General features: G+C 44.6%; 1 protein-coding gene and 1 pseudogene across 3 annotated transcripts in view; one reads left to right on the top strand and one right to left on the bottom strand.

The window, feature by feature from the left end:
- Positions 1-13652, top strand: part of LOC106590432 (5'-AMP-activated protein kinase subunit gamma-2) — a 214014-nt gene that overhangs the window by 88673 nt on the left and 111689 nt on the right. For all 3 annotated transcript variants that reach the window (XM_014181470.3, XM_014181471.3, XM_014181472.3), the window contains 8 exons: positions 3397-3478; positions 6131-6189; positions 8265-8310; positions 8432-8486; positions 9687-9813; positions 11189-11354; positions 12774-12811; positions 12997-13143. In XM_014181470.3, coding sequence (XP_014036945.2) covers positions 3397-3478; positions 6131-6189; positions 8265-8310; positions 8432-8486; positions 9687-9813; positions 11189-11354; positions 12774-12811; positions 12997-13143 — 720 coding nt within the window. The remainder of the gene's footprint in view (positions 1-3396; positions 3479-6130; positions 6190-8264; positions 8311-8431; positions 8487-9686; positions 9814-11188; positions 11355-12773; positions 12812-12996; positions 13144-13652) is intronic.
- Positions 1047-1880, bottom strand: LOC106590433 (complement C1q-like protein 2; annotated as a pseudogene).

Raw genomic sequence — 13652 nt, 5'->3', positions numbered from 1 at the left:
TGCTCTAGTCAGCTGCCCCTTGCAACATATTCGTCGCCAGACCCACTGGCTCCAGGTCATCTATAAGACTATGCTTGGTAAAGCTCCACCTTATCTCAGTTCACTGGTCACGATAACAACACTCACCCGTAGCACACGTTCCAGCAGGTATATCTCACTGGTCACCCCCAAAGCCAACACCTCGTTTGGCCGCCTTTCATTCCAGCTCTCTGCTGCCAGTGACTGGAACGAATTGCAAAAATCAGCTATCTGAGCAGCTAACCGATCGCTGCAGCTGTACATAGCCCATCTGTACATTGCCCACCCTATCTACCTACCTCATCCCCTTACTGTTTTTATTTTATTTACTTTTCTGCTCTTTTTGCACACCAGTATTTCTACTTGCACATCATCATATGCTCATTTATCACTCCAGTGTTAATCTGCTAAATTGTAATTATTTGCTCCTATGGCCTATTTATTGCCTACCAACTCATGCCTTTTGCACATACTGTATATAGACTTTCTTTTTTCTACTGTATCATTGACTTGTTTGTGTTATTGGTTTGTTTGTTTACTCCATGTGTAACTCTGTGGTGTTGTCTGTGTCACACTGCTTTGCTTTATCTTGGCCAGGTCACAGTTGTAAATGAGAACTTGTTCTCAACTGGCCTACCTGGTGAAATAAATAAAAATAAAAAATGATGTCAGTGACAACAAGGAAGCAGTGAGAAGGCTTTAATGAAACGGCTGCAGTCCAGCAGTCACAACAATGGAGAAGAACAACAAACACAACCACCACCAACACCTCAGTCAAACAGCTTGAACCTGTTTTTCATTAAACATCAAACCACAACTATTACAGCAGACAGTGACCTTTGACCAGTGCGCAGGTCACAAGAATGCAAGAAATATATTTGTCTAGTAGACCTGGTCCTCTCTCAACATCATCACAGTTTAATCAGTGCGCTACTTTTTATTTTTGTAAATGTTTTATTTTGTTTTACTTTCATACTGTTGTGATGTATTTTCCCAAAATATCTTCTGTTATGTACAGCCAAATGAACTGTGAACGTGTTACTGATATTACATGGGAAAGAGTAAAAACCCACTGGAGGTGTAGTTTCCGCCATCATCGAAGACTTCCCTGTTAGCACTGAGCTGTGCGTAGACACTGTCTCCCAGCTCCACTACGGCTGCGTTGCTGGCAAAGTCTTGTGCCGGGCCAGACCCAATGTCCCGTGAGGACACCAGCAGCTGTCCGTTCTTCCGCAAAGACACGGCGGCGTTGGCGTTTCCGTTGTAGAACATGGTATAGCAGAAGTAATATACTCCTTTGACCATGCCTGTGAAGACAACTGTAGCAGGGTTGTTTCCACTGCCGATGTTGGAGAAGACTCTTTTGTACTGTAAGGATATGTCAGTGGTGAAGGGTCCGACATTCCCAGAACCATACGTTCTTAGAGCTGCAGAGAAGGCCACCTTTGGCTGACCAGCTGCTAAGTCCTTCTGTAATGTCTTCAGTTCTTCTTCCTGAGCTTTGTTCATACTTTTCACTTCCTCCACCTGGCTCACGCTGGCTTGTAGCCTGGTCTCCACAGCTCCTAGTCTGGACCATGTTTCCCAGTTCCTCCTTCAGGACAGCCAGCTCTCTGATCAAGGAGCAGGTGGTATCAGGCACACGGTAAGACAAACTGGTCCCCCGCCTGGTCCCCCCCCCACCTTGTGCCCCAGACAGTGTGAGGCACAGACAGCATTAGTAGAATGACTACCCCTTTCATTCTTAAAACCTTTTCTTGTCAAGACAGGTCAGTTCTGTGTAGTCTTTTAGCTTGTGTAGTTCTCTTTTATATATGCCAAGTTTTACAGAGGGTTTAGCAGGGAAAGTTGCAATATTCAGGAACTCTGCAGTCAATGAGGGGGTTCTTTCTCTTTATAGGGAATGTATTTGGCACGTGGATGAGGAAACGAAGATAGGAAAATGGGTTGTCCCTCCCGCTTACTGGAATATCCTTGTATTAACGATTGGAAAATAGTTCAGCCCTATAGCTCTGATCACATCCACGTTTTGACTGGTAGTAGTTGCTTAGCCGATTCCCAATCTTTCATTGAGTGCTTGTCCAGACCAGCAGCCCAGAACAGAAAACGGACTGAGGCTGACCCCAATGGAAGATTAAAGTTTCCATGTGAAGGCTAAAGAAACCTTCTCATTATGGCTACACGGCCTCATTAAACTTTAACCTTCTTAAGATTACTCTTTCACAAATGCCAAAAGAAAAATAGATGCTCTCATTAATGTTTTACAGTGCCTGGAGACAATGGGGTTTAATAGCATGCTTGTGTGTTCATTCCCAGACCATTAGCATTGGAGAAGAATTTAAAAAAGGCTATGAGGCATTCAATTTGAGAGATGACCATGCATTTGTCTTTGTGGGGGGGATATCATCTGTGGTTTCCCTTTGCGGTGTCATGGTTTTAAGTCATTCACTATCTTGGGAGGTGCAGTACAATGATATATCAGTAGGATTACGATATTACCAGATACCTGCTTCTCAGGGAGAGACGTTCACAATGAATGCTAATGGGAATGAATTCTAATGAGGAAATAGTATCTGTTCAGCATGTCTACACAAGCCCCTTACGGCTTTACGTAGTTATTTTACCCCCAGCTGAGGTGAATGGGGTCATGGTACAGTATGTATCCAGTCAGTCAGGTAGATGTGACTGGCTAGAGTCTTTGATTTTATACCATCTTATCATCCCACCAAACTGAAATGTCCAGGACCCAGTTTTTCAAAAGTTATCTGTCTGGATTTCGCCTATCGGATTGGATTAATGCAAAGGAATAAAATGGGAGTCCCCCATTCAAGTCTGTTCTATTCATTCTATTTCTATGCATTTAATCCAAGCCGATAGGCGAAATCTGGATAGATAACTTTTGAAAAACTGGGCCCACGGGGCATTATAATAATGAAAGTAGATGGAAAGATGGATACTTATTTGTCCTGCGTGAGGAGAATTGTTTCCACTGCCTGTTGGTTACAGGGAACAAAGGTCAAACCACCAGAACCACACACAGCAGCATTCTTTTTTTGTGATGAAAGACCACAATACTGTATACCTGCCCCCAGTTAACAGGTCCTTGGTTGCCTACATCTAACCACACAGTGGTTAGTGGTAATGAGGGGGAAGCAGCGGGTGCTGACAGACACAGCAAGGGAGGTGTGATGAAACTCTACCCTGCCCAGAAACACTCTTTAGGGGGGAGATGCGGTGTCGTCTGACCCCTCTACTGGGAGCTTGGGCGGCAGAGGGGGCTGGGAAGTGGTGGAAAATGCTGCTCTATTCCACCTACATTTAGAAAATACATGTTTAAAAAGTCTTGTAAAAACATTGTTGTGTTCTTCTTGCCTGTAGGTAAAAAAGGCCTTCTTCGCCTTGGTTGCTAACGGGGTGCGGGCAGCCCCACTATGGGAGACAAAGAAGCAGAGCTTTGTCGGTAAGTGGAAAAATATATATATTTTTCTTTGCAGTCGAATGTTACTGTATTATTTTCCATACATCGTGAACAGAATGGAACCAAATCAAGTTCTTAGGAAGAAATGGTCAGACTGGGATAAAGAAGAGGGAAAGATGAGGGTATCACAACTATAAAGGAGGGAGGTATAGAAACAGAGGTGATGAGGAAAGTAGATCAAATGAAATGGTCCGCGCAACTTATAAAATGTGGGTGTCCCTGCCATAGTCGTCCCCTCTGCAACAGTGCCCTGCCTCCTTGGCTTTTTTAAAACCTGTTATGCCAGTCGTGTTCCTTCACAAAGAGGTCCTGTTGGGCCGGCCTGTTCCCTCCCACAGCAGCACTGGGTTCCTGTTTCAGGAGCACTGACGGGAACTCAGTCAGGCTTTTTTAAGGAACACGGACAGTACAGTTGAAGACTTGTGCAGAAGGGCACAGCACAGGGATCACTGTCCAACGATTTCACTTTCCACTGCGGGAGGGCACTGGTGGCCTGTGTTCACACACTTAGTGTACATCCAGGAGATGCACTGAATATTATGTAACACAGGAATCTCTCTCTAGCCTAAATCTGTTGGATCACTTACGTCATGGCTAGCCACATCCATAATACCCTCCCCCCTAATATCATCATTGCCTCGTCTTTCCCCCCCCCCCCATTCCCCTCGTCCTTTGTGTCTCCTTTGTGTGCTCTCCCTCACTTCTACCCATCCTTTTACTAATTCTTTCGTCTTTGCACTGTACCTCCCTCTTTTCAACCCCCCCTTTCTGTCTCTGCTCTGTCCATCCTCTCTCTCTCCATCCTTTCCAACGCCTTTCTCTGCCCTCCATTTTGACGACTCCATCCTCTCTCCTTCCCTTTCTTCCCCTCAAGAGGCGGCCTCCTCTAGTCTCCTCTCCTTGTATCTGGGCCAGCGTCATGGAGACGGATATAAATACTTTTCTCTCCTCTCTAGCCGGCTCTGAGAACAGACAGGCAGACGATTTATAATGAGCCGTGGTCATGGGCTACCATTCACTAGTGCTAATTTGAGATGGCAGAAATTGACTCAATAGTATATTCTTACCGTATTGGTCTATATGTTTTTCAACAATTGAATCAAGGATACATTGAACAATATCGCTATGTGCCCACCTATGGTAGGGGACATCCATATTGCGCAACTGTCCTGGCTGCATCACTAGGATGTGAGTGTAGAGCCTGATGTCTCCCTGCCGCCTCACATACATAAATCAAGTCCACTCAACTGAGAGAGAGAGAGAGAGGAAACGTGTGTATGTGTGTGTATGACATGCACAGATGGGCTTTACTAAGAATCTATCCCTCTGTTCCACTCCACTGTTCTCTCACCCCTAGGCTGTACTGACCTCAATGAGGGGGTGTGTGTGTGTGTGTGTGTGTGTGTGTGTGTGTGTGTGTGTGTGTGTGTGTGTGTGTGTGTGTGTGGAGAGGATGTCCCAGAAATAGGCCCATCTATTTCCCTCTCACTATCCCCTCCCCATCCTCTCCACCCCCATATCCTCTTTCTCACTATCTCCTCTCCACCCTCTTTCTCACTATCCCCTCCCCATCCTCTCCACCCCCATATCCTCTTTCTCACTATCTCCTCTCCACCCTCTTTCTCACTATCCCCTCCCCATCCTCTCCACCCCCATATCCTCTTTCTCACTATCTCCTCTCCACCCTCTTTCTCACTATCCCCTCCCCATCCTCTCCACCCTCTATCCTCTTTCTCACTATCCCCTCCCCATCCTCTTTCTCACTATCCCCTCCCCATCCTCTCCACCCTCTATCCTCTTTCTCACTATCCCCTCCCCATCCTCTCCACCCCCATATCCTCTTTCTCACTATCTCCTCTCCATCCTCTTTCTCACTATCTCCTCTCCACCCTCTTTCTCACTATCCCCTCCCCATCCTCTCCACCCTCTATCCTCTTTCTCACTATCCCCTCCCCATCCTCTTTCTCACTATCCCCTCCCCATCCTCTCCACCCTCTATCCTCTTTCTCACTATCCCCTCCCCATCCTCTCCACCCTCTATCCTCTTTCTCACTATCCCCTCCCCATCCTCTCCACCCTCTATCCTCTTTCTCACTATCCCCTCCCCATCCTCTCCACCCTCTATCCTCTTTCTCACTATCCCCTCCCCATCCTCTCCACCCTCTATCCTCTTTCTCACTATCCTCTCCACCCTCTATCCTCTTTCTCACTATCCCCTCCCCATCCTCTTTCTCACTATCCCCTCCCCATCCTCTCCACCCTCTATCCTCTTTCTCACTATCCCCTCCCCATCCTCTCCACCCTCTATCCTCTTTCTCACTATCCCCTCTCCACCCTCTATCCTCTTTCTCACTATCCCCTCCCCATCCTCTCCACCCTCTATCCTCTTTCTCACTATCCCCTCCCCATCTTCTCTCCTCTCTTTTTCCTTTTCCTTATCCTCTCCCCATCTCACACATTGCCCTTCTGTTCCACCTGTACCTCCCTCTGCTGCTCCTCTCATCTTCTCTCCCCTGTCTCCCTCTGTCAGTACCAGTAAGAGTATGTGCTTGGACAAATCCAACACCTGTGCAATGTGAATAATCACTGCAATAACAAGACCACTCCTTTTTCTCCCTCTTGCTCTCTCTTCAGGAATGTTAACCATCACAGACTTCATCAACATCCTCCACAGATACTACAAGTCTCCCATGGTACGTGACCCCTCATCAGACAGATCCCAAGGACTTCTGGGTCATGTTCATTAGGGCAATGGAACTAATGTAGAAATATTTTTCAACAGAAAACCAAAATAAGTGTTTTCTTATTGAGCATGTCCAGGTAGTTCCTCCCTGTTTCAGTCCATACTACTGAACACGACTGTGGTTTGAAATGGTTTGACTGTACGGCTTCGGCTTCCTATTGTCACCACAGCCAGCGACATTAACTGACTGGACAGCAGTGCTGTGTTGGGAGGCTGGGAGCTTTAACAACACCTCCATCTCAGGCACTGTGTCATGGAGCTTTACAGGCAGAGTGGAGAGAGACATCATCAGGTCATGAGAAGATGGTGATTCTGCAGTACGGTCTCTCTGTTCTGACCCAGGGCTTACACACACGTTTTAACCTGTGTGTACACACACACACACACACACACTCTCACTCGCTCTTTACCGTCTCTCACACCAGCTCACCCACACTGATTATAGTCAAGTATAACACACACACACACACACTGAACTCCCTCACACACACCACAGCAGATGTGCCAGCCAGCTGACTACAGTAGGCTGTAGTGTAAATAGCCTGCATTGCTCAGCTCAGCTGTGTTGTGTAATGAGAACCATTTCCATGTAGGTGTTTTCCAGGAGACCTCCCTAGTACAGCTAAAGATTAAAAACGGCAGAGTGCAGTATTATCAGATTTATTTTTCAAGAGAGGCCTGGTCAAAATAGCAGCAAAACCTTTACGAACAATGACCAATGATTTTTCAGCTGGAAAATACATTTGACATAGTAAGTAAAAAAAAAAATGCAATGTGTCATTCATAATGTAATTTGACTCAATGGAAGTGTTGTCAGTGGTGAGAGTAGAGAGTTTCTGTGTTCGTGTTACCTGAGTGGTCACTCCTGCATATGACACACATTATAGAAAGCCCAGCTAGTGAGGCTAGGCCCTCTTGGGATTTTCCCCGTCCCAATACTCATTGGTATTTGTTAGGCCAGGTGCCGGCGACAGTGTGTGGTCATCCTAATGGCTATCGTAAGTTAATCCATAGTCAAGAGAACAACCAATGCAGTGATGCGTTTGTCAATCCTTCCATATCATATTCATTGGCTAAGACCGAGATCACAGAGAGTGTTGCCAAATTCTGGTAGCTTTCCCAAAATTCCCAGGTTTTGCCTGAATATTCCAACCTTATTCCGAGATAAGTCACTGTTCCTCTAGTCTGGACTGACTGACGAGTGGGCTGCCCAACGGCCTTTTATTTGTTTGTGGACTTTTTGAGTGAGTTTGTGTGCGTGTGCGCGCGCACACACACACACACACACACCCACACAGTCCTGGATCAGTCATTTTGTTATTGTGAATGTGATGTAGCTGTTGTTTTACAGAAGAACAGAAAAGGCCTCAGGCCTTTGACTATTCTATTATAACCCTCTACTCCGTCTGCCTAAGGGTACTTCAAGAGCCGATAGAGCTCAATGGCCATTTTGTCTAGCCATCCACCTCGCTAGTCCGTCTCACCACCATTCTAAAGAAAAATCGACACGCATTACCGAGCAAATCCCCCGCTGTTCATATTTGCCTAATGTGCTCAATGTAGCTGTGGGTACCATAGAAATGGACCTACTGCTCCCTCATCTCTCCCTCCCCCTTCCTTTCTTTGCTGTTGTTCTTCATTAGCAGCGGTTCTCATAACTGTCTTGTTTTACGTCAGAGAGGGTTGAGGTGGACCTGATTGAGACCCTCTAGGGAACCTTCCATATCAGCCTTATGCATATTAATGAGGAAATGGTTAGTGCCTCTGTCATTAGCTGAGACTGGGAGATAACTTGGAGATAGCGGTGCCAAATTCTGGTACTTTCCCAGCCGTTTGATTTTTCATGATGCCAGCACTTACATGTTTTCCTTCTGAGAATTGCTGTGATATATAAATGTATTAAGTTTCTAATTCTAACAAACGCTTGTAAAAAAAACAAAAAACATTATAAATGTAATGCTGTGTGCTATGTTCGAATCATGGAAAGCATGTTAAATATCACTAATTGTTGAATGTTCTGTCTAGGTACAAATCTACGAGCTGGAGGAACATCAGATTGAAACATGGAGAGGTATGGGAACTTTCCAGCAGATCCAGTTTCAAAACAACCCTTTTTATCAGTTGTTCAACAGATTAGAAAGAAATTGATTTGATAGTTTGTTGGTGCTTTTTGGTATTTTTCTGTCCTGTAGAGCTCTACCTACAAGAAACCTTTAAGCCACTGGTGAACATATCACCTGACGCAAGGTGAGCCTGTTCCACATTTCTTATACATGTCACCTGCATTTCATATTTGTCTTTGATTTATATATGAAGTTCAAATAAAACATAACATTTATGATGGGGAAATTAACCTGCAGATAGTAATGTTCATGATCAACTTTGCTTGGCTCATCATTACACTGAGAGACTTGCGTTGGATTTAACCAGTCCATTATACTAACGGTCCATATTCAGCTCATAGTTGATTGAGAAATCTAATTTGTCTACTCGTGTTTTCTACATCATAGTCATAAACATCATTTGAAGTGTATTATTTCTATGGTCATAAACACTGCTAATTAGCCTGGCTTCCTCACACAGAATTTCTAGGTAGATTAATTTATTGTCAATACGCTCTCCCAGGTGGAGTTTCATGTATGCTGTACGTTCCCTAGATTTCTGGGAAAGGTCTGGTACTTTCCCCTCGTATTTTTGTCCTTTTTTCCCCTGCTCTGCGACAGCCTTTCCCATTGTTTATTTTCATCACACTGAATAATTCAAGGTCCATCCTGTGAAAAGCCGTACGGGCCAGTCTCTTAAAATAAGAACCTCTGCTTGAAATACCACCTAGGGCACTCGACTACGGCATCATCCCAGGTTAACATGCCTCTGGTTTGGTTTCTGCCTCCTTTTGGGAGAACACCAGTATCATTGAATTGCTTAATGGCTGATTCAGCTGTCTTCATGGTTTCGCTTTCTGATAGAGTATTTGGTTTGAGTCTGTGAAGGAGAGAGACTGGGATAGAGAGCAGATCGGTTTACCTTCCTAGTTAGCCCCTTGTTTCAGATTACTTCCTGTGTGGTTCCTGGTTTAACATGCATGGATACTTTGTGTTTGCACATCATCTGGTCAATTTGCTTGAGCCTTTCGCTGAATAAGGTCCACCTAGTGTTTTATGGCGTCTCCGTTCGGTACTGCAGCATTTCTCTCCAAGCAGAAGCAAATATTCTGAAACAGGTTTTACGAAAGCCTCCTAGCCAATGCAGTACTTAAAAAGGTAGCCTGGACTATGATCCTGTTTTTCTGGAGACTCGACCACGACGTGCTGTTTTAAAGATGGAGACGATTGATGGAGAGAGAGAGAGAGTCAATGTATCAACACCCTCGGTCTCGAGTGCTTTATTGGCAAAGACAGGTTGTCTGTGTTATTTTAACCCAATCTTCTATTGATCCCCCTCTCCCAGCATATTCGACGCGGTGTACTCGCTCATCAAGAACAAGATCCACCGGCTGCCCGTCATCGACCCAGTCAGCGGCAACGCGCTTTATATCCTCACGCACAAGAGGATCCTCAAGTTCCTCCAGCTCTTCGTAAGTCAAACTGGATGTGTGGAGCATGGGCTCTCTTATAGGAATAACACAGTAGGTGGGAATTTAAGAGTATGCTGCCCCCTGTTGAATCTCTGCACAATTGAAGGTAACATACACTCTGGAAGAGGGAAAATAGAGGGGAGAGAAGGAAATTAAGGATGATGAAAGGATGGCGCTTAGAGAGGCTGGCCTTATCTGATTCAGTAGAGGATTAGTTTAATCTAGGGGTGTCTAACTCATTCCGTGGAGGGCCTTAGTGGCTGCTGGTTTTTCCTTTCAATTAAGACCTAGACGACCAGGTGAGGGGAGTTCCTTACTAATTACTGACCTTAATTCATCAGTCAGGTTCAAGAGAGGAAGGAAAACTCGCAGACACTCGGTCCTCCGTGGAATGAGTTTGACACGTGGTTTATTAAGACTGACTTGCCTATTAAAATAAAGGTTCAATAAAAATAAAACATCTGATTTTGCCTGGATGACCTCAAGTCTAGTGATGAGATGGTGTGACTATATAACGCAGTTACCAGTTTCAAATCCACTAATTCAGGAAATGATTTTATATTCATTCAATCGGTTCGAGAGTTAATTAATTCAATGAAATGTTGTTTAAATGAATGAATTGGTTGTGTTAAGGTAGTACTGTAGCAGGCCGCTGGCTAGATAAGCAGTCTTGTCTAGGTGAAGGTGTCTGACCTGTAGAAGGGAGTGTGAAATGTATCTCTGCATAATAAAGTAGACCACAGGAAAGACGTTAGGAAATATGAACCTACTTGACAGAAGGACATCCGTCTGTCGCGGGCTAGGAGATAGGGGATACCTAGTCAGTTGCACTACTCAATGCCTTCGTCTGAAATGTGTGTGCCGTGTTTCGGGGGTTAATTGCCTTGCTCAACGGCAGAATGGCAGATTTTTTTCCCCCACCTTGCCGGCTCGGGGATTCGAACCAGTGACCTTTTGGTTACTGACCTAACGCTCTTAATTGCTAGGCTACCTGCCGCACTAAGGAAGTGATAGACCAGGTGATTGCGCACACACAGGTATAGACAGACAGAATACAAGACCGACAGACATAGAGAATATGAGACAGACGGACTGAGAAATAGACCGGCAGACATTCATGGTAATATGAGCAGGGCATGCAAGAAGGTCAGACAGACATGGACAATATCAGAAATGGGACGACTGCTGACACTACATTAGACAGTCAAATGGAGGTGAAACCAGTTTAGTCCTAAAGTGCTTTGTTCATTAGGTCACGCAACAAAAAACCTTTTTACAACATTTCAAAAAGGGTTTCTCATTGGTAGTTCTGCCTGTTTTCAGTCAATGTTTTTAAGAATTTCCAAACGTTTTCTTCCTAATGAACATGTGGCAGGTGTGCGAGATGCCCAAGCCGGCCTTTATGAAGCAGACTTTGGAGGAACTAACCATCGGGACCTACCACAACATCGCCTTCATCCACCCCAACACACCCATCATCAAGGCCCTCAACATCTTTGTGGACCGGAGGGTGTCTGCACTGCCAGTGGTGGATGAGTCAGGTGTGTGTGTGTGTGTGTGTGTGTGCTTCAGGCTGAGGAGATGTGTGGTGGTGTATTTATTAGAGATCCCCTGCCAAGACGACAGCTACTCTTCCTGGCATCCAAACACTAAGGCACTTACATTACATATAAAACAGTACATCATATAACATTATTACACCACTACATATCAACAGTACAACATTTATAAAACCACCATACAACAATATTACAATGTGCGTTTGTGTGGAGTGTGTGTGTGTGTCTCTTCAGTCTGCGTTGTTCCATAAGGTTTAGTTTTTATCAGATTTTACTGCTTGCCTGAGTTACTTGATGTGGAATAGCGTTCCATGTAGTCATGGCTCTATGTAGTACTCTGTGTGTTTCCTGGAGTGTGTTCTGCACTTGGACTGAAGAGACCCCTGGTGGCATGTCTTGTGGGGTAGGCATGGGTCTCTAAGCTGTGTGCTAGTCGTTTGAACAGACTGCTCGGTGCTTTCAACATGTCAATACCTATCTCAAAGACATGTAGTGATGCATTCTATCTCTCCTCTACTTTTAACCAGGAGAGATTGATATGCATGCCACTGATGTTAGCTCTCCATGTACATTTAAGGGCCAGCCGTGCTGCTCTGTTCAGGGCAAACTGTAATTGGCCTAGGTCCCTCTTTGTGGCACTTGACCACATGACTGGGCAGTAGTCCAGGTGCGACAAAACCAGGGCCTGTAGGACTTGTTTTGTTGATGGCTATGTCAAGAAAGCAGAGTAGTGCTTTATTATGGACAGACTTCTCCCCATCTTAGCTACTGTTGCATCAATATGTTTTGACCATTACAGTTTACATCCAGGGTTACTCCAAGCAGGTTAGTCTCTTCCACTTGCTCAATTTCCACATTATTCATTACAACATTTTGTTGAGGTTTAGGGAATGGTTTGTCCCAAATACAGTGCTTTTAGTTTTAGAAATATTTAGTACTAGTTTATTACTTGCCACCCATTCTGAAACAGACTGCAGCTCTAAGTGTTACGGGGATTTCACTTGCTGGGGTAGCTAATGTTGAGTCATCAGCATACATAGACACACAGGCTTTACTCAGTGCCAGGTCATTAGTAAAGATTGAAAAAAGGGGCCTAGACACCTGCCATGGGGAATGCCAGACTACCTGGATTATGTTGGAGAGGCTTCCATTAACGAATATCCTCTGTGTTCTGTTAGACAGGTAACTCTCCATCCACGATGTAGCAGGGGATATAAAGCCATAATACAGGTTTTTCGATAATGTCAAAAGCTGCATTGAAGTCTAACATAAGTTTCCACAAGCTGACTGTAGACTATTATCAATTTCTTTCAGCCAATCAGTCATTTGTGTAAGTGCTGTACATGTCGATTTGAATGGTTTTAGTCGGATTGTGAATCTCTTTGGTTTTGTACTTTTCAGGAAAAGTAGTGGATATCTATTCCAAGTTTGATGTCATTGTAAGTAACCATTATCTTTCTTTTTTTTGTAAAACATTTTTTTTATTCCTTTCCTAAACATTTTATCAAATACTTCATCAAACACCTGTTTAAAAAGTTGACTAATTCAATGTTGATGAATATTTCTTATCATAAGTGAACGTTCAGTGATGGACCGAGTATTTTTTCGTCTTTACTGTGTGTAGAACCTTGCTGCTGAGAAGACCTACAACAACCTGGACATCACGGTGACCCAGGCTCTGAGGCATCGCTCGCAGTACTTTGAGGGCGTCATGAAGTGCAACCGGCTCGAGACACTGGAGACCATCGTGGACAGGATAGTCAAAGCAGAGGTGACTGACACACACACACACACACACACACACACACACACACACACACACACACACACACACACACACACATACACCAGACCTTCAAAACCCTCTCCTGTCACTGTCTCATATAATATAGTACCCTCTCCTGTCACTGTCTCAGATATAATATAATATAGCACCCTCTCCTGTCACTGTCTCAGATATAATATAGCACCCTCTCCTGTCACCGTCTCAGATATAATATAGCACCCTCTCCTGTCACTGTCTCAGATATAATATAATATAGCACCCTCTCCTGTCACTGTCTCAGATATAATATAGCACCCTCTCCTGTCACCGTCTCAGATATAATATAGCACCCTCTCCTGTCACCGTCTCAGATATAATATAATATAGTACCCTCTCCTGTCACTGTCTCAGATATAATATAATATAGCACCCTCTCCTGTCACCGTCTCAGATATAATATAGCACCCTCTCCTGTCACTGTCTCAGATATAATATAATATAGCACCCTCTCCTGT

The sequence above is a fragment of the Salmo salar genome, chromosome 29, assembly GCF_965601325.2.
Source record: "Salmo salar chromosome 29, fSalSal1, whole genome shotgun sequence".
Classification (NCBI taxonomy): domain Eukaryota; kingdom Metazoa; phylum Chordata; class Actinopteri; order Salmoniformes; family Salmonidae; genus Salmo; species Salmo salar.
The sequence above is the reverse complement of the archived record's forward strand: the minus strand, read 5'-3'. Positions and strand labels throughout refer to the sequence as shown.